Here is a 24,257-nt window from a genome sequence, read left to right as displayed (position 1 = left end):
TGCTGTGTTTTGACAGTGCTTGCCCTCAGGAGTCTGTCTCAGTTGGACTTGCTGAACGGAGCTCACGATGTGATGCAGGGTGCTGCAGCCCTGGAGATCCAGTCTAAGGAGGTGGTGAAGCTGTGCGGCTTACCCTAGAGGAAAAGTGAGACCCCTAGGGGGTCTGGCACATGGAAGGGGTTCCTCGTAGAGACTGTTCCAAAGCTGGGGGCATAGCGCTGATCTTGTGGATCCGTGGCATGTGAAGAGGTCCGATTTTCAGAAGGGAGGAGCACCGACCATTCTTTCTAGAGGGCAGGGTTTGCTCCCCCCCCCCCCAGCACAAAGAACAGTCCACACTCAGAATCCTTGGAGCTACCAGAGGTCCCTGTCCATTCACGCGTTGGTCCAGCTCCTCCATGCACTGACTCTAAGGCTCTCTACCCCCAGTGTCAGGATCACTGGTAACACGATTCCTTTGTAGCCACATTGTCAGGGCCATTCAGACCTTGATTTCCTTTAATTTTTCAGAGCATTTCTCATGGAGGTTGTTGAGGAATATGGTGACGTGCATCCACGAAACCATCACACCAATTGGGAAGAAAGTCTGTTTCCCTTCAGAAGCCGCTACAAACGGGGGGTGGCAATTCTACGGTCATGAAGACCCACATAAATCTGGAGCTAACGTACTCACCTCAGTGGCATTATTTTGGATTTGTGCTCCTGTGTGATGCCATCAGACCCATGCACAAAACAACCGAGACAAATCACAGTGGGCGATGCTTAAATAGGGTCAAAAACTGTGGAAGTTGCTTTGGAAAATCTACAGCACCCACCATTACATGCTTGCAGGCTTACGTTCACATCTAACAGTTTAGTTGCCTAGTGGAATCCTCACCCATTTTTGCTGTAGATGAACCCTGTGTGCTTATAAAGCTTCTCATAGAAACAGGCTTCACATCACTGAGAGGTAACTGAGAGCAGAATCTAACCCTGGAATAGCAGCAGCAGTAGATTATAGAAGAGAGATCTATTGCAGACTGTTTGGGGAAGTCCTGCAATTTTGTGAGAAGCAAACTCACCCCAAATAACCCCCTCCTGCCAAAACTCCTTACTAAGTTGTAAAAGGACAGACGATCTCAGTTCTGCTCTAGTTTTTCTTCTGCATATTGCCTCTTAAGTACCTAATAAAGCATCACTATGGTGATTCTCTACCATACTGTATTAGGTTGATGATATGCAGCTTTAATTTTCTTTAACAACATCAGTGTCTTATGCATTTTTGTTGCTGCCTCGGTGTCTGTCTGGCATTTTTTTTTAATAGATCACCTTCAATTTTCTTCAGTGTAACATAAGCCTGAAGATATTTTCATCAATTCTCAGCAGATGCTGGATGGGCTGGGTAGTAATAAATGGCTTCTTGGTGATTGTTTTCCTCACGCGTAAGTCCATTTTCTGTGCGCACCACATCAAGTAATTTAAGCTTTTAATTGTTTATGATATTTAGGGCTTGCAGACTCTGTGGGTGTTTTTGTATTTGTAAAAGAGAATTATTAAGCACGAGAGCAGAATACTACGATGTTATTTGCAGCTAACACTAAGGAAGAACTGCCAAGTCCTGGCACTGCCTGTGTGTGCTATAGAGGTGGGAGGGTGGGAAGCTGGGTGGAGTTAGTATAGTAATAGATGCATGGCTAACTAAGAACTTCACAACTGTCAGTATGCTACACACTATGGTGATACAGGGCTGTATCCAAAGCCCAATGAAGTCAATGGGAGACTTTCTGCTGATTTCAGTGGGTCTTGGATCAGGCCCTCAAAGCCACGGTGGAAGGAGAATTTGGATCCTCCTGCTTCAAAATAATAGTTCCCCTCCACTTGAGAGAGAGACTCTCCATTAGTTGTTAACCGTCTGGGATCTGACACACTGATGAACAGTTCTGATTCCAGAGGGCTGTGTATACAGACACAATAGCCAGTTTATTACAATATCAAATATTGTCAGTGGAGCACTGCTGCTGATGTTGGCAAATGTGAAGTAACTTCCTCTCCTTGATACCTGAAAGTTGGATGATTAATCACATCAACAATGAACATACTTGTGCTGATCTTTGAGGCCGGCTATTGTGTTTGATTAAGTTTAGGTAAAATTTCCCAAATTACAGTGTCTGTGTCTATGAAAGATATGCAGTCTTTTTGTAGCCTTGTCAATCCCAGGATATTAGGAGGCAAGGTGGGTCTGTAAAATATATGTTCACGCATGGAAAGTGGGTTGTATAGAATTTAACTTAATAAAAAAAATGACTGACCAGCATCTAAGTTCTGCTCCATATGCAGTTCTAAGATTTCAGCCGCAAAACTTGAATTTCCTACAGTATTGTGCATTCATTTAAATACAGCCAACACTCACCAAGTTTAGAAAAATTGACCTGCCCACCCCTTTCATTTATCTCCTTGTGTGAAATGTTGGATGGAGTGATAAAACAACAAACTCCGAGATGCTAAGTACAACAGGGTAACAGTGTGCAACACAGTCTTTCTGCCTCCATCCGGACATAGGATTTGAGTTATTTCATTCAAACTGGACCAGCTGCAAAGCCATGCCAAGGCTACTTACTGAGTGTTTCACACGAATGGCTATATCACACTCTCTCCCCCTAGATGTAGTTCCTATTTGTGCATGTGCAGACCAGGGCACAATGGTGGTATATCTGGCTTTCTTCAAGTAAATGTCTGAACAGGCTGTTTTGTCAGAGGTTCAGCTCTCAAAGCCCTTACTCAGATTTTCCTCTGAGTTTTACTTCAGCAATACACTACTTCCGTGGGCTGCAATGGAATGTTTCCTCAATATGGACCGAGTAAATACTTCAGGATATGTCCCCTGTGATTATTTAATGAGAAGAAAACAGCAGATAGATGTTAATATCTTGAAAATTAGATCAGACTGGGAATCACCAAGATTTTAGGAATTCCATTAACGAGAGGATATCTGTCTCTCTTTTAATAATGTAGGCCCTGATCATGCAAAGGGTTATGCATGTACTTAGCGTTACTTACTATGACTAGTCCTACTGAAAATTAGGTATGTACCAAGCCTTTGCAGGACTGTGGCCACATGATTGGCCATTTCTCCCCTACCATCATGAAGTCTGATATTGCTGATTGCTTGCTTTCTGTCAAATGGGGGACATTGAGGAGCTAATCTAAGTAAATCTCTGGCTACCTTGTCCAATGGGAAGGACTGAGGTAGACTGAACTACTCAAAATTCCCTATTGTTCAGAGCACCACTGGGACAGATTTTGACTTCTGTTATACAAAAGTAAGTCCATGGATGTCAATGGAGTTATTCTGGACTAGATTTACACCAGTGTAACAGAGATCAGAATCTGGTTCATTATCTTTCTTCTGTCCATAAAGCACCATGTACAATACCTTCACTTTCTGAATAAAGAAAAAAGTGTTACACCACTAAAGAAAGAACATATCAAAGCCAAAGGACTCACTCTTTCTTGGATCTTGCCACTCAAGAAGAAAAAAAAGTGTTGACAAAATGTTTTGCAGGTGAAAGGATTGAGTATGACATTTTAGTCCTGGCTAAAATAAAGACAAGGTGATGAGGTAATATCTTTCACTGGACCAACGTCTGTTGGGGAAAGAGACAAGCCTTCAAGCTACACAGGCTCAAAAGCTTGTCTCTTTCACCAGCAGAAGTTGGTCCTGTGAAAGATATTACCTCACCACTTTGTCTCTCTAGTATCCTGGTACCAACATGGCTATAACAACACTGAAAACTGGCTAGAATAAATCATTCATGGTGGTCTAACATTTTTTGAGGAGGAAGGGAATAGAGCCTCTAAAGCTAAACTCCTCCAGTCATTTTTTTTTACCCTTGAACAAAAAAATGCAGATTATGAATATGAGGAAGTTGAGGATCTTACCTATTTTTTCATTACAAACTCTCTCTCTCTTTCCCACTTCACTTGCCTGGTTGTACTAGATTATAGTGGCTAAGGTATAGTAACATCATTCGGTATATTTCTTATCTGGATTATTGCTCATGTGTTGTTGCAGTTTTAGGGACTAATCCTACCCTTCTTGGAGTCAGGAGGTGTTTGGCCTTTGCCTTCAGTGAGAGCCAAATTGGACCCTTAAACTATTTCTAAATGGGTTAATTGTCTTAAGATAACATATGGGCATTCATGAAGTACGCCAGCAATTATTATTGCAACTGTTTGGTCGGCTGCTTTTCTTCTCTTCTCAGATCAGTCCCTTGTGACAGGGTCCCTGGGTTGCAACCTGGATGGTGGAACCACTGAGCCCTCCAAACTTACCAACCTGGGCTGCCTCTCATACTGTGATGCTGATATCAAGCTGCAAGCCTCTGACAGGCACTGCACGTACCCAGACATCCACAGGCAGGGACACACCCAACCGAGTTACATGAATGATCTCCCAGCCACTCATGAACCAGCAATAGGGAGGTTCAGCCAGTTCCCCCCAGTGCCCCAGTATTGCACACCAGACCTGTATGGTCTTGCACTGGTCAGAAGCCTGGCCAGTCTAAGCTCATTATCCAGTTCGCCTCTTCTTCATAGGAAAGTGGACATGTACCAGCCTTTGTAATCTGAGCTGAGATTCCCCCAAACACTTTGACCAAAACACACTGTTTTAGGTAAAATATATAACTACAGAAAGATAGATGTTAAGTGATTATAAGTAGCAGGCATAGAGCTCAAAGTTGGTTACTTAAGAAATAAAAATAAATTCACAGTCTAAATTCTACAAACTAAGCAGGATTTGAATCAAGCAGTGACTCGCTCTGACAGATGGTACAAGCAGGTTACAGATCCTCAATCCACAGGCTGGGACTACCTTCCAGCCTGGCACCAAAATTCCCCCGTTCAAAGTCTTTGTCTTCAAGATGTGCTTCCAGGTGTTGAGATGGGGAGAGGAAGGCCAATTGATGTCACTCTCCCTCTTTTATACTTTCTTCCAGCTGCTAGAAAGATCCTTGCTGTGGCGTGGGTGGTCAGGGCAGTCCCCATTTCGTACCTGCCTTCTCTAAGGAGTCTCAGGGATAGTGGATTCTTTCCTTGATGGGCCATCAGCACTGTCTGGCTGTCCCTTGTTGTAACTGAAACACTGGCTTGTGGACATTCCCAACTTCATACCATATTTCAGTAAGGCATATAGCAATATTTCATAATTTCCCATACAATGTTAGTACATATAATTCAACAGGATATTAATGTTCAGCAGATCAAGACTTTTAAAATGATACCTCACCAGGTATACTTTGTACAAAACATATAATATCATAACGGTGAACATGGGGGTTTCGGGGTGCTACTCTGAGGTGCAGAGTGCTACACCCTTCCAAAGCTGTATCCAGATAGGAATTTTTCTGTCTTTCCCTTGAAACTCATTAACTAGTCCTTGAAAAGTTTTTTCCTTTGTTAATTTCCCCACTGCGTGTAAATAAAAGGTCTGCTTTTGTTATTGCTCTTGCAGTGTGGATGTAGGAAAGAGTCACGGATTTCTGATTTCTGAAATAATTTAGAGGATTGCTGAGTCTGTCAAGGGGAATACAGGGCTTTGTTAAAGCCAGACTGTTATTCTTCAGTGGTTCTTTCAGTAATTAACTGCAGGTATTTACTGAGCTTCATAAATCTGATATTTCTCTTGATCTGCTAGACAGGAATGTTGTTTGTTCTTGGTATAATCCATACATGAAAACTTTTTCCCTTTTCCCCTCCCCTGCTGATCATTTGATCTGTGATATTCCACTAAAATGTGAAAGAAAAATAAAATTGGGGAAAAATAAGTTAAGTTGAACCCAATATTACTTTCCAAAGTTCGTTCTTGTTTACTGGCATCTACTCTGCTTCTTGGACTGGGGCAGTCTTTTGTTTGTGAAAGAAATTTATACTTAGTCCAGCATTGGGATGGGAAGAGTAACTATGGAGCAGAGAGCTGGCCAGTGGAAGTGGTTGAAGGACAAGTTGTTGTTGTTGTTGTTTTTTTTTTAAAGGATCATATGTTTGGTTAAACCATCTACGTACTCTATGTGGGTGTGAGGGCTTTGCCACTGCTATGTGGGGTGGAAGAAGATGGTGTCTGGGAAATAATTTTAACATCTCCAAAGCTTTAGTTAGAGTAGAAATAAGATCTGAAATTAAGTTCTGAACTTTGTGGCTTTGCTCATAAAATTTGCTCATCAGTAAAAAGTTGTCATTATCATGTCTAAAACTGTTCCCGTCATGGTAGTGTGTAACTGCCCATGACACTTTGGCTGAGATTTTCAGAAGTAAATGCCGAAAGCTGGATTCCTAAAGATAACATTTGAAGAAGTGCCTAAAGGAGTTAGAAGCACAAGTCCCTTTGAAAGTTGTACTCTCAGGTGCTGTGCTGAGGCTTTTAAATAAGTGGCCTGATTTTGAAAATTGCTATACACCTCACATTTCCTAGTGACTTTAATAGGAATCATTGGGCATTCAACATTTTTGAGAATCAGATACTTTGTTAAGGGCCTAAATATGAAATTAGGCTCCTAACACCATTTTTGAAAAGCCTTTATCTCTCAGGGTACATCTACGCTGCAAAGAAAAACCCACAGCACCACATCTAAGAGGTCAGGTCAATTGACTTGGGCTTGCAGGGCTTGGGCTGAGGGCCTAAAAGTAGCAGTGCAGACATTTCCTCTTGGGCTGGAGCCAGGCTCTGAAAGTATGTCTACACTGCAATAAAAAACGCGCAGCTGGCCCATGCCAGCTGACTCAGGCTTGGGTCTGTTTAATTGAGGTGTAGATGTTTGAGCTCTGGGACCCTGGTTCCAGCCTGAACCCAGATGTCTTCATCGCAATTAAACAGCCCCATAGTCCAAGCCCTGTGAGCCCCACCCCAGCCAGGAGTGTAAATTACATGTAGACACACCCTGAGGGCCTTCAGAGGCCAAGCTGGAATGTTTACACTTAGGGCATGGATATACTTGCAGATGTAGAGTGCTGTGAGTTAAACCAGCCCTCAGAGACTGCAGCAGGGAAAGCACTGCCGTGTGTTCACACTGTCAGCTGCAAGCGCAGTGGCATGGCCACATTTGCGGCACTTGCAGCGGCGTTGGGAACGGTGCATTATGGCCAGCTATCCCACAGAGCACCTCTTCCCATTCTGCTGTAGCTTGTGGGAAGGGGGTGGCGAGGTGCGGGGCATTCGGGGTCCTGTTCCAATGCCCCGTGATGCATCGCTTTGCATCCCAGCAATCCCTGTGCTTCCATCCACATTTGGCGCCATCTTTCAATGTTTTTTCTACTGCGCGCTGTGTCTTTCCTTTTGGTCTGTGGGAATGGATCCTGAACTTGTGAGGAATATGATGATGGGTCTCACTAGCACGTCACAAATTGCAGTTGAGTTACTCCTAAACTACAAAGTGACAGTGAGGAGTCCAACGATGTTGACTCGCATAATGCGTATAACACGAGATTGCTTGTGGCATTCACAGACATGCTCACTACAGTGGAACGCCGCTTTTGGGCTCGGGAAACAATCACTGAGTGGTGGGATCACATCGTCATGCAAGTCTGGTATGACGAGCAGTGGCTGCAGAACTTTCGGATAAGGAAAGCCACATTCATGGGACTGTGTGAGGAGCTTGCCCCCACCCTGCAGCACAAGGACACAAGATTGAGAATTGCCCTGCTGGTGGAGAAGCGGGTGGCTATTGCAATCTGGAAGCAGGCAACTCCAGACAGCTACCGATCGGTCACTAACCAGTTTGGAGTGGGAAAGTCAGCCATTGGAATTCGTATTGTTGCAAGTTTGCAGGGCTATTAATCGCATCCTGCTCAGAAGAACTGAGACTCTGGGCAACGTGCGTGACATTGTGGCTGGCTTTGCACAAATGGATTTCCCTAACTGCGGAAGGGTGATAGATGGGACGCATATTCCAATTCTGGCACCAGACTACCTAGCCTCCAAGTACATAAATCGGAATGGGTATTTCTCTATGGTTCTCCAGGTGCTTGTGGATCACCGTGGGCGTTTCATGGACATTAACACAGCCTGGTCCGGAAAGGTGCATGACGCATGCATCTTTTGGAACACAGGCCTGTTCAGGAAGCTGCAAGCTGGGACTGTCTTCCCAGGCCAGAAGATCACAGTAGGGGAAGTCGAAATGCTCATTGTGATCCTTGGAGACCCCGCTTACCCTTTAATGCTGTGGCTCATGAAACCCTACACAGGGAGCCTTGACAGCAGAAAGGAGTGGTTCAACAATAGGCTGAGTCGGTGCAGAATTACTGTTGAGTGTTCTTTTGGCCGTTTAGAGGGCCGCTGGCGCTGTCTGTATCGGAAGCTGGACCTGGCCAATGACAACATCCCCACGGTTATAGCCGTGTGTTGTACCCTCCATAACATTTGTGAAGGAAAGGGTTAAAGCTTCACTCAGGCATGGACCATGGAGGTTCAACACCTGGAGGCTGAATTTGAACAGCCAGAGACCAGGGCTATTAGAGGGGCTCAGCGTGCGGCAGTAAGGATTAGGGATGTCTTGAGGGAGCAATTTGATGCTGAAAGCCACCAGTAATGTTTGGTGCCCTGCATGGGAGTGAAGTGCAGTGGTTCCAATGCTAGTAGGCATCTGTGTTTGCTATGTATGATGCACTGACTTGCAGTGCCTGTTGCTTTCCTGGGCTACGGTATCTTTTACTTAATGCAATAAAGAATGTTTTCAAAGCCAAAAAATTCATTTATTGAAAAGAAACACAACTGCTTGGGAAACAGAAAGGGCATGACACATCTGTGCTGTGTGAGAGGAGGGAAGGGAGTGGGGTGGGGTGGGGACAATCATAGATTTGCATATGTCCTGTTATCATACTCAGCCTTCCTGTCTGGAGAGTCATGCAACGAGTGCTGCACTTCAGGCTGGCTAAAATGAGTGCAGTGAGTCGTAGTTTGCAGGGATTGGAGGCGGCTGGTGGCGATAAGAAACTGGATGTTGGGGGAAGTGGGTTGGCAGTGACATGGGGGCACAAGGGAAAGAGTTTTGGGACAAGGGCTGCAGGTGGGTGGGGTGGGCGCGGATGTGCTCCATCTGCATTGCTACGAGTGCTTGTATCTAGTCTATTTTTCCCCATGGACCCCTCTAATGCACCCCTCTGAGATATAGGCTGATGGATCTATACTATGGCTGATGAACTGGGCATACCCCTTGCATGTCTTTCACCTGCTTCTTAAATGCTTTGATCAGTAGTAAAATAGTTATCAATGCCAACATTTAAATGATCATAATTAGATATTTTTGTTTATAGTGTTGTAGCCGTGTTGGTCCTGGGATATTAGAGAGACAACGGGGGTGAGGTAATCGCTTTTATTGGACTTTGTCTCCATAATAGGACATGTCAATAAAAGCCTTATTGAAATGACTGGAGGCAGTACACCCCTCCGAGCTATTTTTTCAGGCTCTCAGCACACTCAGCCTGACATCACTGTGATAGTTATGCTCCTGGCTGATTTGAAGATTTTTTTTTTTTTTGCAACTATTAAGAGGCAGAAACTTATTTTTAAATGGAAGGTGAGATTCTGGAACGTGAGATGGCAGCTCAACAAGATGGAGCTGTATTGTACACCTAGGTGACTCCAATTAGAGTCCTGCACACACCCCTTACATGACCTCTGAATTCAACCCTCTATTTCTTCAAGAGCTAATATCAATTTGAGCCCTTTTCATAGGATATTTTTCCTCTCCTTATCTTCACTCTCTCTCTTTGCACACTCCCCCCCTTCTTTCCTCTCATCGAGTGCCCCAATATAGCCTTGGAAGGAGTTAAGGAGCTACCGCTGCAAACCCTTCTCCCATATTAACTCTGTGCTTCAGCGCCTGAAGAGGATGCTGTGCTACAGCAGTGCCTATACTTTTATGTTTGAGGTATAAATAACGCATATAACTGGTGCAGCTATTGCTCACCTTTATAATGGCTTCAGTCTCTGAGTAGAGAGTGAAATTATGTTTCAGAAGATTGCTAGTGAGTACAAGCTAAGCGATACCCCCAGAGAGGAATATGTTTCAAGGTAGTGATGAGGCGAGCCCTGTGCAGCACGAGTGTAAGAACCCTCCTAGAGTCTTTGCCCATTGTTCCGAAATATGTTTTAGTTCGACACGTGTAAAGCTCTGCTTTGGTTAAAATCAGTATCTCTAACTGATTCCATAAAAAAATGCTATAAAAACATCAAGTGTTTTCCTTCTCATACACAACAAAAGCCACTTCCAGGTCTCTCAGACTCACATTGCTTGTTTGCCTAGGCCCATGAATGTCAAGGTAAGTTTAACGTTTGAGCCTCTCTGGGATGCTTCCAATATTGTTTCTCCACCATTATCGTTTTTAGTAAGACTATTCATTGAATCCATATATTTCCATTTTTACTCACACTTTCCTGCCTGGCTACTTACTATGCAACACGGTTTGATCAGCACCTATTCACAATGAGAGAACTTTGGGACCACATACCATTCCAGGACATTTAACTGAACCCCAGTAATTTTAATGGAAAACTGTGACAGGTTGGATCACAGAACCCGCCCTGGGAGCTGCCATCTGATGTGCCAAGACTACTACTACCTCTGCTTTCCCTTCCAGCTCAGGACCCCAGCACCCTGTCTTGCTGAGCCAGACACTCCTGTCTGCTCCAACACAGACCCAGAGTCTGAATTACGTGCCCCAAAGCTGCAGGTTTACCTGAAAGCAGCTCACAGAAGTGTTCCTGTCTTTAACACTCAGATGCCCAACTCCCAGTGGGGTCTAAACCCAAATAAATCCATTTTACCGTGTATAAAGCTTATGCAGGGTCAACTCATAAATTGTTCGCCCTCTATAACACTGATAGAGAGATATGCACAGTTGTTTGCTCCCCCAGGTATTAATACATACTCTGAGTTAATTAATAAGGAAAAAGTGATTTTATTAAATAGAGAAAGTAGGATTTAAGTGTTTCCAAGTAGTAACAGACAGAACAAAGTAAGTCACCAAGCAAAATAAAATAAAATGTGCAAATCTATGTCTAATCAAACTGAATACAGATAATCTCACCCTCAGAGATGCTTCAGTAATTTTTTTTCCTCTTCCAGGCCTGGGCACAATTCTTTCCCCTGGTACAGCTCTTGTTCCAGCTCAGGTGGTAACTAGGGGATTCTTCATGTTGGCTCCTCTCTCTCCTTTGTTCTGTTCCACCCCTTTATATATCTTTTGCATAAGGCGGGAAACCTTTGTCCCTCTGGGATTCCAGGTTAAAGATGGATTCCAGTTCAGGTGACATGATCACATGTCACTGCAAGGCTTCATTACCCACTTGCCAGCACACACATATACAGGAAGACTCACAGGTAAAACACAGCCATTTGCAGACAATGGTCCTAGTTAATGGGAGTCATCAAGATTCCAAACCACCATTAATGGTCCACACTTTACATAATTACAAGAGGCCCTCAGAGTTATATTTTATATTTTTAGTTTCAGGTACAAGAGTGGTACATTTATACAAATAGGATGATCACACTCAGTAGATTATAAGCTTTGTAATGATACCTTACAAGAGACCTTTTGCATGAAGCATATTTCAGTTACATTATATTCACTTATTATTAAATTTTATAAAACCATATAGACTGCACAATGTCCCCAAAACCACTTATGGACTGGGAATAATGGGGAGTAGGAAGAACCCCAGTGGTAGTTCAGACTGGTCTTCCTATCAAGCACATTCTACTTACCCTCTTTTTCCTGTGTAATGAGAGAGCTCTCCGAGATTCCTTCCTTAAAATGACAATCTCAGACTTCCTTTGGGTCCATTCAGTAAGCACTTAGCTTTTCAAGCTGTGCAAACGTATTGATCGTCTCCTATCTGAAAGATCCTACCAAGTCTATATTCCAGGCCATAGTGTTTTAATAGAAGAGTTCCTCATGCTGTTCAGTGGAGGGCTTTTTGTTTTGTTTTGTGATTCCATGAATCAAGGTGCAGTAAGCATGGTACAGCATTAAAATGTGAAACACTGCGGGAATTCTACAGGGTGTTTGAACAACCTCAGGATTGGGTTAAATTATGTGTAAAGTGTATCAAGCTGCAGACTAGACTGGTAACAGAATTAAACATCAAATTTAAATCAGTTCTGTATCGCCAGTGGACCAGTTTAAGATAAGAATTTCTTAATTCTGAGACCAATAATTTGAAAATATGATCTACCCACTGCAGCAATTCTCACTTGCAATATTAACTTGTAGCATTTTAAATTATTGTAACTTCGAAATCCTACAAGGATTTCTCTTTCTCAGAAGGACCAATTAACTTCTCATTAAGAAGACAAATAAACTTAATACCAAACATTATTTTGAGTTGAGGCCCATTTCCAAAAGTGACATAGGCAGGAGGAGCCTAAATCCCATTGACTTGCAAGAGACCTAGGCCCCTAAGTGAAAATGGAACACTTAGTACTTGTAAGTGTTAAACAAATGTCCCCAAACAACAATGTGTTGATGATGGAAAATAATCAGAGACATGGAAATAATTTTATATGAGGGCAGTTTGAAAAGAGTCTCACTGTTTAGAGAGGAGACTAAAATGGGACCTAGATGATAGTGAGCAATAGAGAGAGAAAAATCAGGCTTCCCTAGCTGCTATTTCCCTTCACTCAAGGGACAAGTAGACATTCAATGTAATTGAAAAGCAGCAAATTAACAACTCATAAAAGGAAATACTTTTTACATAGTGCAGCTCATGGCCCCAAGATATCATTGAGGCCAAGAACTTAGTAGGAGTCTACAAAGGATGACGTATGTATATGAGTAATGAGAACATCCAGAATAACATTAGCCAGGATGATTTTTTATAAGGAATCTCTCTCTCTCTCTCTATCGTGAAAGTGGTTTGAGCATTGGCCTGCTAAACCCAGGATTGTGAGTTCAGTCCTTGAGGGGTCCATTTAGGGATCTGGGGCAAAAATCTCTCTTGGGGATTGATCCTGCTTTGAGCAGGGGGTTGGACTAGATGACCTCCTGAGGTCCCTTCCAACCCTGATATTCTATGATTCTATGACATTCAGTGGGAGTCGGGCACCTACCTGCCAATAAAATTACATGGTTACATAGTAAGACAAGTATTTACCTTGACTGTACTGTTAAATATTTTTTGCTTCTTTTGCTTCATGTCCTCCTTCTCATTTCTTACACGAGATGTCAGAAGTGACATCTGAATGAGCTGCAACAGGCATGTAGAGGATGTTTAAAGCACAGTGGGCTCCCTGGAAGCAAGCACCTTTGTGCAAGGAGAGAAAAAGGGGATATTGAGGCATTTGTCACTGGTATTGCAGCCTTGTTTCATGAAAACTCATGTTCATTGATGCAGACTTTGAAATATAATTTTAAAAGCATTTTTGGCCAGCTTTTCTGCTGGTGTGTATTGAATTTGATCCGTTGACATCCAGGGAGCTATGCTGATTGGCACCAGCTGAGGTCCCAGGCCATATTGTTTGGAAAAAAAAATACCCACCTAGCTGCCAGTTGTAAAGGTTTGACTGCAGAAGAGCAGTTTTAAAATACACCATCACTTTGGTTCACTGCTCTCTCTTTTACATATATTTCTGAAGTTGCGCTGTTTGTTAATCTTAATGTCCTATCAGTAGTGATGGAACAGAGATGTTACCAGAGTAGAGAGTTGTAGGGTTATCAAGGTGTGACTAACGGTGCTTCAGGTACGACAGGCACATCCCTCTGGTGGACTCAAATGGACGATGACGGAAGGGGGCTAGACTCTTGGAACACATCAAGCACAACTCTGTGCTTTGCTTTCATTTCAATGAGCAAAATGTAGCACTTCTCTCTATCCTCTGTTTAACTCAACAGACCAGATTGCGGCCAACCCCACATAGGTGCACAAGAGGGGTTGGAAAGAGCACACGGAGGAGCCTACGCCATCCATCCTTTTGTAGAGCCCAGCCTGAAATCCAGCGGGCAGTGCAAAGTGCGCACACATCTAATGCCAGCAGCAGCACTCGAGTCCCCAAAGGACCATGACCTTCCATAGTGGCAGCTGCTGCAGGGGAGTGGGATAGTCTAGTCCCGTTGCTCTCTATAAATGGGGGCTAGAGCTCTTTGTTCCAGTGCGTGCTCCTGCAGAGCCCCTAGCGGCATTCAGGCCGGGGCAGCTGGATTGCTTCCAGGACCAGCTTCTGCTGAGCAGCTGCTCCACACTCCCCCATCCCCAGTTTAGGCTGTAGTTTCTAACAGCACCATCTAACCCAAAGTGTAAGTTGGTCACTGATTTAGCAGCATGCCCTTTTTCAATTGGAGCATAGGATTTCATACAGTTGGTCTCTCTAGTTAATTAGCCTGCCTCGTGCTATTGGCAGAAACCTGTTGTTTTAGGCTGAAATCCTTGCAATCCATCAAGAAAACTGTGCAATACTGTACAGGTATCTAGGGATGGAGCATCTGCCTTGGCACTGTGGTACTTCGCTTGCATCCAGGAGTATGAGATTTGATCAGCCTTCAAAGCAATTACAATTAATCTCCTTTTAGTTAAGCAAAAATGCTAAATCTTCCAACATATGGATGTGATGTTTCCACTATAATTCGTTGTGAATGACAGCAAAATCAATACAGCAAGCAATGTAGCATTTTTAGAGCCTGAAATATAGGGCTGGGGGTTGTTGCTAGGAACCACAATACAAGTTTGCTAATTATACCCAGTCTATTCTAGAGTATCATTGTCGTTTCAGTTAGTTAACTAGCTAATATGCATGTCATTGTGTTACACACTTGATAAGACAACTCTATAAAAGTACCTTTCCCTTTTCCACTAAGGAATTAATGCAAAATTTTAGAAAAAAAAAAGCTGAAATAAAAATGATCTCCTTTTCCAGATCTTGCATCTTCCTTTAGACCTCATATACTCTGTCTGTCCATCTTCCTCTTTGCCTCAGAATTGATCAGAAAACAATCCACCCAAAACAGCTATTTGTATTTGTTTCTTTGTAAACAGTTGAATCTCCCCTTTAAAACAAACACAAACAAAACCCCCAAATGCAGCCCTGTAAAGCCTCTTTCATTCCCACTTCTCTTTGCACAGTTACCATAAAACTTCAGTGGAGTCAAACTATTCAGTAAGGAGCAGCCGTGAGAAAGCCCAGCATAGGAAAAGCTGCCAGAGCAACGGATATATTGTGACATGTATTTGTGCATCGTTCTTACAAATTTAAAAAGGAGAATCTCACTTCTTAACCACGCCTTCAGCTAAAAGAGCCAGCACACCAGCCTAAGGGGGAGTCCCCTGACACACACATTTCGTGTTTGATTCTGCACAGAAGGGGTGCGGGGTACTGCACAGATATGTCATCAAAAGCTGATGAACAGGGCGGGGAGTCCAGGGGATCTGATTTTACATTAATGAGAGTGCTGCTGTGTGGCTGCCTGGTAGCTAGAGAAACACCTAAGAAGTAACCTGAAGAAGAGCTCTGTGTAAGCTCCAAAGCTTGTCTCTCTCACCAACAGAAGTTGGTCCCGTAAAGGATATTGCCTCACCCACCTTGCCTCTCGCAGATGGAAACACGTAGCGAGGCGCTTGATTACGATAATGGGGATGAGCTCATGCATAAGCCGATGTCTCAGACAATCCCATTCTTTACACGTGTCCCCACCCATTTCACCATGTGCTTTTCAGAGTACAGGAATAGGTGTGCATTGGGGCTTGAGACGCTCTACCACACCGTGCGGAGAACTGTGCCAGTGGCCACATTTTCAAGAGTTCAGCACTCAACAGGTCCCATTTAGGTACCTAACTGAAAAACAAGGGGTACTGACCACTCTTGAAAACCTTCCCCACAGTGTCCACCTTATTGGACCTGTTCATAACTTCCAGTCACTCTTGTACTGAAGCCCAGCAGCCTGGCATACCTTTCCTGCGCAGCATGCAAGAACGTGCACAAACGCAGATTTGGACATACTGCTGCTTCCCAGAACTCTCACCAGCTGATTCTGCACCTGAGTGCATGGCCTACTAGTAGCAGCTTCAGTCAGATCTTACTGTCAAATTGAATTACAATGTCCAGGCGTAAACAGTTTGAGGCCCTCCCGGTTGGCGGGAACAGCAGGCTGATGTCAAGCTCTCCCAACAGTTGATATGCCCCCCTAATTGTAGTTATGATTACAGCCCACTTCTCATCACCCATTTCTCTGTGTACATTCTGCACTTGTGAGGAATAGGTTTGTGCTGAACCAGTATAAGTCAGGTTTAAACTGATCTCAGAGCATCCATGTGCCAAGTTAAATCAGTTTAGCTAAATTGGTTTAATGTATCACCTTCAGTTAAACTGGTGCAACTTTTGTCTGTGGACAAGCCCTTATTTTGGAGCATTGTATTAATTATTTATTCCGACTGGGTGTCATGCCTCTCCTTTTGCAAATTAGACTCCTTTGTCTGAGTTTCCTAATTATTGCCATTTCCTGAAAGGACACTGTCAAACACTTTGTCATTCTTAGTTTATGTTTAGACTCCCCTTTAAAGCTTGAAAATAAAATGTCCTTTCCTACTAATTTTGTCCTTTCCTATTTGGCAAACGTTCCATGTGTCTCCCACCACTGACTTCCTCTCCTTTCTAAATACCCAGCAATTAACGCAACTCTTTATTTGCATGCCTGCATTGCACTGAGGAGAATGTCAAGGAGCTTAAGAGCTAGCAGATCAAGCACAAAACATTCCCATTGGGTGTTGTGAGAAAACAGTGCCGTTTTTGATTCTGTAATAGAAATTCCTCTGTGACAGAGGGGTGGGTTTGTTTAATCAGTTTCAATTCATATTTAGAACCTCAGGGATATTTTCTCCTGTATTACAATAACTTTAGACTGGGTTTTTTAAGGAACCTAAGGGGATTGGCACCCCACTCCCTTGATTTTCAGTGAGAGCTGGGTACTTAACTCTTGTAGTTGGTCTCTTTGAAAACTTCAGCCTTAATGTACATCACATTTTGGAATTGAACTACTTGAATACCAGATTTGAGTGCACCCTGTTTTCTTGTTTGGAAAATACCAACAGTGATAAAGAGTCTACTGTTATTGAGGGGAATATTCTTCCTGTGAGCAGTATGGGACCATCCATTAGTAGCGTAAGTTTGAGCAGCCTCTAGACCAGGGCTGGAACTGGCACAGATCAGTCCATAGGATCAAGAAGTTGTTGTTAGTAGAGGTGGTCAAAAAACGGGATAACTTTTTATGAAAAATGTGTCCCTTTTTTAGTCAAAAATATTTCAAATTTTGAAGTTTTTCCAACTAGCTCTAATAATTAGCTCTCTGGCAGCTCCCACCATTCCAATGAGCAGAGCAGAGTCAGAGAGAATCATTCTACTATTTTGTACATCTGCTCAAATGCCTTTTATCCTCCAGAGTAACTTATCAACCTTTATCTCATACAACACGTGTAACAAGAAAAGGAAGCAAGAGGGAAAACAATTTCAGTAAAGTACCTCAGAGACTACAGTAAATGAGCATTGATATGAGTTAATCTTGGTCGTACAAACCACTTAGCTGGCCGAGTTGCACTAAAACAATTACAAAGTTCACGTGATGTGCAGTAAGTGAGCTCAAGGATGAGTAGGCGGAAAAACATAAGAATGGCTATTTTAATAGTGAAAAATGAGTACACTGATAAACCCCAAGACCCAGCAGTAATAATCCATGTTAGAATGGAATGACTGTGATTATTATAGTTACATTTAGTGACACCATCTCATCTCGCCTCTCAGAACTGAAAAGGTTATTTTCCAGTACCTTTGTTTGGAGCCAGATAATGGATGTAGCATGCTTCTAAATATCAAGATAGGCCACATTATACACAACATAAGCCACCCTAGGTATTGAGCAGTAACATTAACATAAATGTGTGTTGCTGCTGTAGTTAACATTATTAGAAGCAAACTTCTGCTAACAGAGATCACGCTTCTCTACTTCCCTTTCCTCCCCACCGTGACCTTTATGTAATTCGTAACAGTCTGAAATATGTTTCTTCTCTGCAGATTGTGTTCCGGAAGATCAGTGATGTCAAACGGGAAGAAGAAGAGAGGATGAAAAGGAAGAATGAAGCGCCTCTGATTCTACCACCAGACCACCCGGTCCGTCGGCTGTTTCAAAGATTCAGGCAACAGAAAGAAGCCCGGCTAGCGGCAGAAAGGGGGAGGGATCCAGATGACCTGGATGTGGAAAAGGGCAACATCCTTGCAGAGCACTCTCGCACCATTGTGAAAGCTAGTATTGTAACGGTAAGGGAGAGCCCTGCAACCCCTGGTTCGTACCAGTCTGCTTCAACATCCGGTGTGCCTGATCATGCCAAATTGCAGGCCCCTACGTCAGACTATGCAGGGTGCAAAGTGGCCGGTGACTACCCAAGACGCAAAGGCTGGGCCAAATTCAAAGATGCTTGCGGAAAGGGGGAAGACTGGAACAAAGTATCCAAAGCAGAATCCATGGAGACTTTACCAGAAAGAACTAAAACTTCAGGAGAGACTACACTGAAGAAGACAGACTCTTGTGATAGTGGCATTACAAAAAGTGACTTGCGCTTGGATAATGTTGGGGAGACAAGGAGCCCTCAGGACCGAAGTCCTGTCCTTACAGAGGTCAAGCATTCTTTTTACCCTATCCCAGAACAGACTCTTCAGGCTACCATGCTGGAAGTAAAACATGAGCTGAAAGAGGACATCAAGGCTTTAAACACAAAAATGAGCAGTATAGAAAAACAACTTGCGGAGATACTAAGGATATTAACCTCAAGAAGAAGCTCTCAGTCACCACAGGAGCTGTTTGAAATATCAAGGCCCCAGTCTCCAGAATCAGAAAAGGACATTTTTGGAGCAAGCTGAGATGTTTCTTTTTAAAAAAACAAAAAATCACACAAATAAACACCACCCCCCAACCATTTTAAATTTAGCCTTTCTTGATGAAAACCAGTGAGGGACCAGTTCATTAAGCATGTTCCCTGTTTCTAAAAAAAGGTACGGTAACAGGAATTGCAACCTCATGTCAAGATGGCAGCTGACACTGAAGTCTTTTTGACAGCAAGGGTACAGTTTATAAAGTTCTTTTCATCTCCTTCATTGGTGCATCTTTTTTTTTCCCCCTCCCCTTATGATATTTGGATAATTATTTTTAAAACAGCAGCCATTCCTGCAAGCATTAGGTAACCTCATAGAGGTTTTTGGAGCATGCCTTAGGTAACCAGCTCAGTTTTTGTATAGATACATAAGGACTTGCCCGGGTGCTTAAATTCTCTAGCAATTTTTTTTTTTTTTTTTTTTTTGGCTGATGCTGTCTTGATCGAGTGTACATGTTAAATGTCACAGTATATTTTCCTACTGCAATGATAATGTGATGATATGTGGGAGGTTTATACGGTTTCTTTTCAAAAGAAATATGCACTACTTAATTTCCAAAGGTATCTGTGGGTGGTATTATATATTATCACTTGAGGAAAAAACCTGAAACTTCCTACATTTCATTTCAAATCTAGCACATGATGTTAAAGTAATTGTAGTGGGCAAAACCCTCAGATATCCACTGTACTGAAGATGAGGTCCTCCACACCCCCGACAGCAGGGATACTGGATTCTCAAAAACTAACCATTTATAAAGATGCCCTTATACATTGTTAGTTTTGCTTTCCAATACCTAATTTTTTTTTACATAAACTCCAGAGGACAATTAAAGAACTGTGCATGAACTATGCTTGAACATGGTGCTTCTTAGAATATGAAGCATTGCAATGTATCAGTGTCATTGTCCCATTCACCAGGTTTCCAGTCTATTATGAAAATATACTGTGCCATTGATGGTTCTAGTTAGAATTATCCTTCAGACGTTTCTATTTTGCTACTGTTCTTTGTTCATAGTCAAAGGCTCTCACAAGGCTTTTTAAGAATTTAGATTGTTGGAATTCTTTGTTTTCTCTCAACATCTAGTTATTGTACTTATGCTAACCTAGCTAGAACTTCAATGGAAATGGTAAATAAAAGGACCATGCTTAGTATATGCAAGTGTCAAGGGATGCCCCCAACCAAAAAAGAAATCTGCTTCTTAAAGGACTGTTTCCAAACCTTATGTTTTCGTAATGCTAGTGGATGTAGATACAAGCACTTTACCAAAGCTAGTAAATAGCATTTAGTAATCATTAGCTAAGGTAGTTTAGCCAGCATCCTGGCCTTGATAGATAGGGATACTGTTACAGTAAACACTCTAGCATTGTATTTAACAGTGCTTTAGGGATCTAACGTGTGATATAACATTTTCTGGTCTTTCAGTCTGATAGACAAGGGGTCTTTCCACTGAGAGGGGTAGTGACTTTTGATCATTTACCTTTTGACAATACAAACTTACTTCCAAAGGAGGTGTGATCGTTGTTTAAGGTTTGTTTCACATTAGATAATGGGGTTGCAAGGGAAAACAAGCCATTTGAAAGGGTTCCTGGTGACACACTGTCTGTAAATATTGCTGTTAATTGCAGTATTCTTGAGAAGCAGCTGTGTGGGAACAATTCTTTAGGTTAGTAAAGAATAAAAACATATCAGTGACTCTCACATAGAAGCACAGGTGCCATTTTGCTCACTTTATTTAGGACTCCATGGTTAGCTTTTTCTAGTGCTAATTGGTGTCTGTCATGTACCAAAGACATACAGTATTAAGGAAAACTTGATTTGAACAAAGAAACTCACTGTATGTTTGCAGACCGATTGTAACTGCTGCTCTATAGCTAATTTACAAGTAATAACTATGTTGTGATTAGCAAAATACACCCAAACACATGCACTTTTCAGTTCCAGACCATTAAGTGACTTTTCATAGACTCTAAAATCAATATATCCATTAAAGCCTATGGGATATTTAAGTCATATTAATTTTTAAAGCCTAAATCACACTCTTTGAGACAATGAATTATTAATTTATATTGGTATTTAGGGGCCTGAAAGTCCCAACAAATTCTTTGGCCCCAGGTAAGAGTTTAATTTCTAAACCCATTCTAACTGGGATTAGTTCATCTTCCAAACACTAGTTTTTCTGGATAAATGTTTCAAAAATGCCTAATTCCCATTGAAAATCAAAGGGACTTCGGCACTCCTGAAAATTTTACCCATCCATCTTCCACTGGAAAATATAATACCCAGGTTTCTAGTTGGTGGGCTAGAAGGAAACTATACAGCCTTCGAGTAGGTGGCTGCTTCCAGAAGTACTACAGTATAGGTACAGGAGAGTTAGAGACATAATCACAGTTATCTGGCCCTGCCTAGCTCATATCTGATTCAGTCTGCTCAGTCAGCCACATGACGTTTGTGTAGGTCTCTCAGGGAAACGTTAGTGAATATTTTGGTGTTGGTGTTGCTGTTGCTGAGTGCCTAACGTTGGAATGGCAGGGCTAGAACTCAATAGCTCTATGATTACGGTACCTCCAGCATGGGAGGTCAAACGAAACTAACATGGATCTGCACTTCTTGTGGCTAAATTATTACTGTCTGAGGTCCTCCACTTGTGTATTACACAGTCATAGAGCCACAAGTTCTATACTAACTGGTGTTTGAAGAACAGAACCCACCTGTAGCATTCTCTGGCTTGTGAAGACATCGCGAGTTATAATGTGCTTTAGAATTATGACAGGTTTCAGAGTAGCAGCCGTGTTAGTCTGTATCCGCAAAAAGAACAGGAGTACTTGTGGCACCTTAGAGACTAACAAATTTATTAGAGCATAAGCTTTCGTGGACTACAGCCCACTTCTTCGGATGCATATATGCATTTAAGAGTCAGTAAGAGCATATATGCATCCGAAGAAGTGGGCTGTAGTCCACGAAAGCTTATGCTCTAATAAATTTGTTAGTCTCTAAGGTGCCACAAGTACTCCTGTTCTTCTTTTTTCTAGAATTATGGTTAACATTTAATGACTGTATGGGCCAAATGTAGCTTTGTTACACTCATGTAAATCCAGAGTAGCGCCCCTTCAAGTATCAACTTCAAGTCAGCACCGAAGTAAGTGGATGTACTCCAGATTTGCACGGCTGTAACTGAGATCAGACGCTGGCCCATTAAGGCTGTGTGAACCATCAGCTGCTCAGACTAGTTGGAGGATATAGTTACAGTCCTCAGTGATTCCCATACATTGTAAGAGCAGCTTAAAAAAAGTGTTTGTTTAGGACCGCACTCAGTTTTTGGATACACATACACACAGGCCTCCCATTGGGCTGTGAAGTCAACAAAACTTATACGTTCCTGAAGAGAAATCAAGGCTCTGAATTGTTATTTCTTGTTCTTTGATTTTGTTTCGCTCTGCTGCCTTATGTATTACATAAACTTTTGTGATTTTTTGTCTTTCAAACTATTTTAAAATGTCCTCATTTTATTCATCTTAGAAATGGATGAATCCTACATATCGAATTCTATTAACCACCAAACCTTTGTAAATGCTATAAAAACAATGTTCACTCTCTTCTGGCATAGTGCGGCTGCAGTTTACAACTTGCTGAATAGTCTTCATGTCAGCAGAAAGCCGTTTCACACTTGATTTTTTACTTTAAAGTTGTAATTAGGTTGAAAATGGGATGCAGGTAGTTCAGATAAAGTAATAATGTGTTTTGGTTTAAATGGCAGGTTTTAAGAGTCAGTACTTAAATTATGTAAATTACCCTAGGCATTACATGATTTAAAAAAAATCTCTGTTCAGATACATTTACTTCTGTCTGATATTGCATGTATGCTGTTATAAACATTATTCTTGCTTTAAATTTCATTCACAGTGCTGTCCCGCTTTCCAGAGAACATCCAGTTTAACATCTTCGAAGGTGATGTTCTACTTCTACAGTACTTCACTTTAATGAGCCGAAAGAGCTATTTGCTGTGAATATCCTGGTGATTTTTTTTTTTAAACAGTGTTGATAAGTTTGTGGAACAACTTAAAACACGATTTTTGTCTTTACTATATAAATTTCAGTGTATATGATAACATGTATACATACATACATACACATACATATTATATATATGTATGTATAGATAAGTCTATGGATTGTATATCAGTCAAATAACAGCACATCCTTCATTTAATGATAAAGGTTCAAGAAGGGAACATAAGTTTTCCCCAGTAGGTGTCCATTGAAATGTTCTAGTCCGGTATGTTTCTATTGATCATTAACCTTTTCAGGCCACGGCGGTTCTTTGGTTTCTCTGCTAGGCCTAAAGTTTATTAACCTGACTAGCTTATGATACTATGATTGCGATGGGATCTGGCAAACATTGTGACAGCCAGAAATTGGAAACACACACGAGGTTCAAAAACACGTTGGCATAATTGCTGAGAAGCTGGTTCATAAGCCACAGCTTGTTGCCATTCACTGTATCGTATCTCTAAAGCAAAGTTGATCTAGTACTGGTTCTTGTGGTTTCTCCCCGAGGATGGAGTCCAGAATAAATGTGTTCTTTTTTTTGGTACCAGGTGCTGTCTCAAAGGTGCTGAGAATACTATACTTACCCTGGGGCAAAGTGTCTTTCAATGACTTGAGTCTTAAACATTTCTTGTCACTGCACCTCTATTTTCTTATCCTGGCGCTAGGGGTAGAAATGCACTTGCCATGTTGGCCTCTGAATTCCTGACTTCGACACAGAGGAAGCCAGTAGCTGAAGGCTCTCTCCTGTGAGTGTATAGGCAATAACAAAGTCTGTATTTCATCTGCACTTCTGAGTAATAAAGACAAACATCTCAAAGAATGCCCCACTAATTCAATGTGAGGTACAGTAAGTACTGAGGTTTACTGTACTCTTGTTCTAGACCACATTGTTGTGGTGAACATTGATTCAATTAATTTAAAACTAAAGCTTCTTGCAATAAAACATTCAACACTTAGCCTTAAGACCCTTCATAAGTGAGTTCAAACTGTGATTCAGTTCTGTAGTGTTTACAGTGTTGTCTAAATATAAAGCACTTTGATTAGCTTTCTAAGTCTAATGGAAGTCACTTGTAGGTAATTACTTATTGCCGCCTTATTAGTTAAATAAATTACTCCAGCAGCCCTTTCCCCCAAACAAAACATCATTGTCTAAACACTTTTGTATATCAGGGAGCTGACACATCTATTGCTGAAGTGTTTGTGTTTAGGTGGTGGTTCGGGGTTTTTTTTACAGTTCAATAAAGCTGATGTGACTTTACCGCAGCTGTTATTTGTTTCAAACTGATTGAGTGTTGTGTAAACACGTCTGATGTGTAATCCCAGAGC

General features: G+C 42.0%; 1 protein-coding gene across 1 annotated transcript in view; it reads left to right on the top strand.

The window, feature by feature from the left end:
* KCNH1 (potassium voltage-gated channel subfamily H member 1) overlaps window positions 1-18,872 on the top strand; it is a 299,849-nt gene extending 280,977 nt beyond the window's left edge. The window contains exon 11 of the mRNA XM_054021526.1: window positions 18,030-18,872. Within this exon, the coding sequence (XP_053877501.1) occupies window positions 18,030-18,872 (843 nt within the window). The remainder of the gene's footprint in view (window positions 1-18,029) is intronic.
* Window positions 18,873-24,257: the final 5,385 nt, after the last annotated feature.

This window comes from Malaclemys terrapin, chromosome 3 (genome assembly GCF_027887155.1).
Source record: "Malaclemys terrapin pileata isolate rMalTer1 chromosome 3, rMalTer1.hap1, whole genome shotgun sequence".
Taxonomy (NCBI): domain Eukaryota; kingdom Metazoa; phylum Chordata; order Testudines; family Emydidae; genus Malaclemys; species Malaclemys terrapin.
This window is presented reverse-complemented; position numbering and strand designations above follow the sequence as displayed.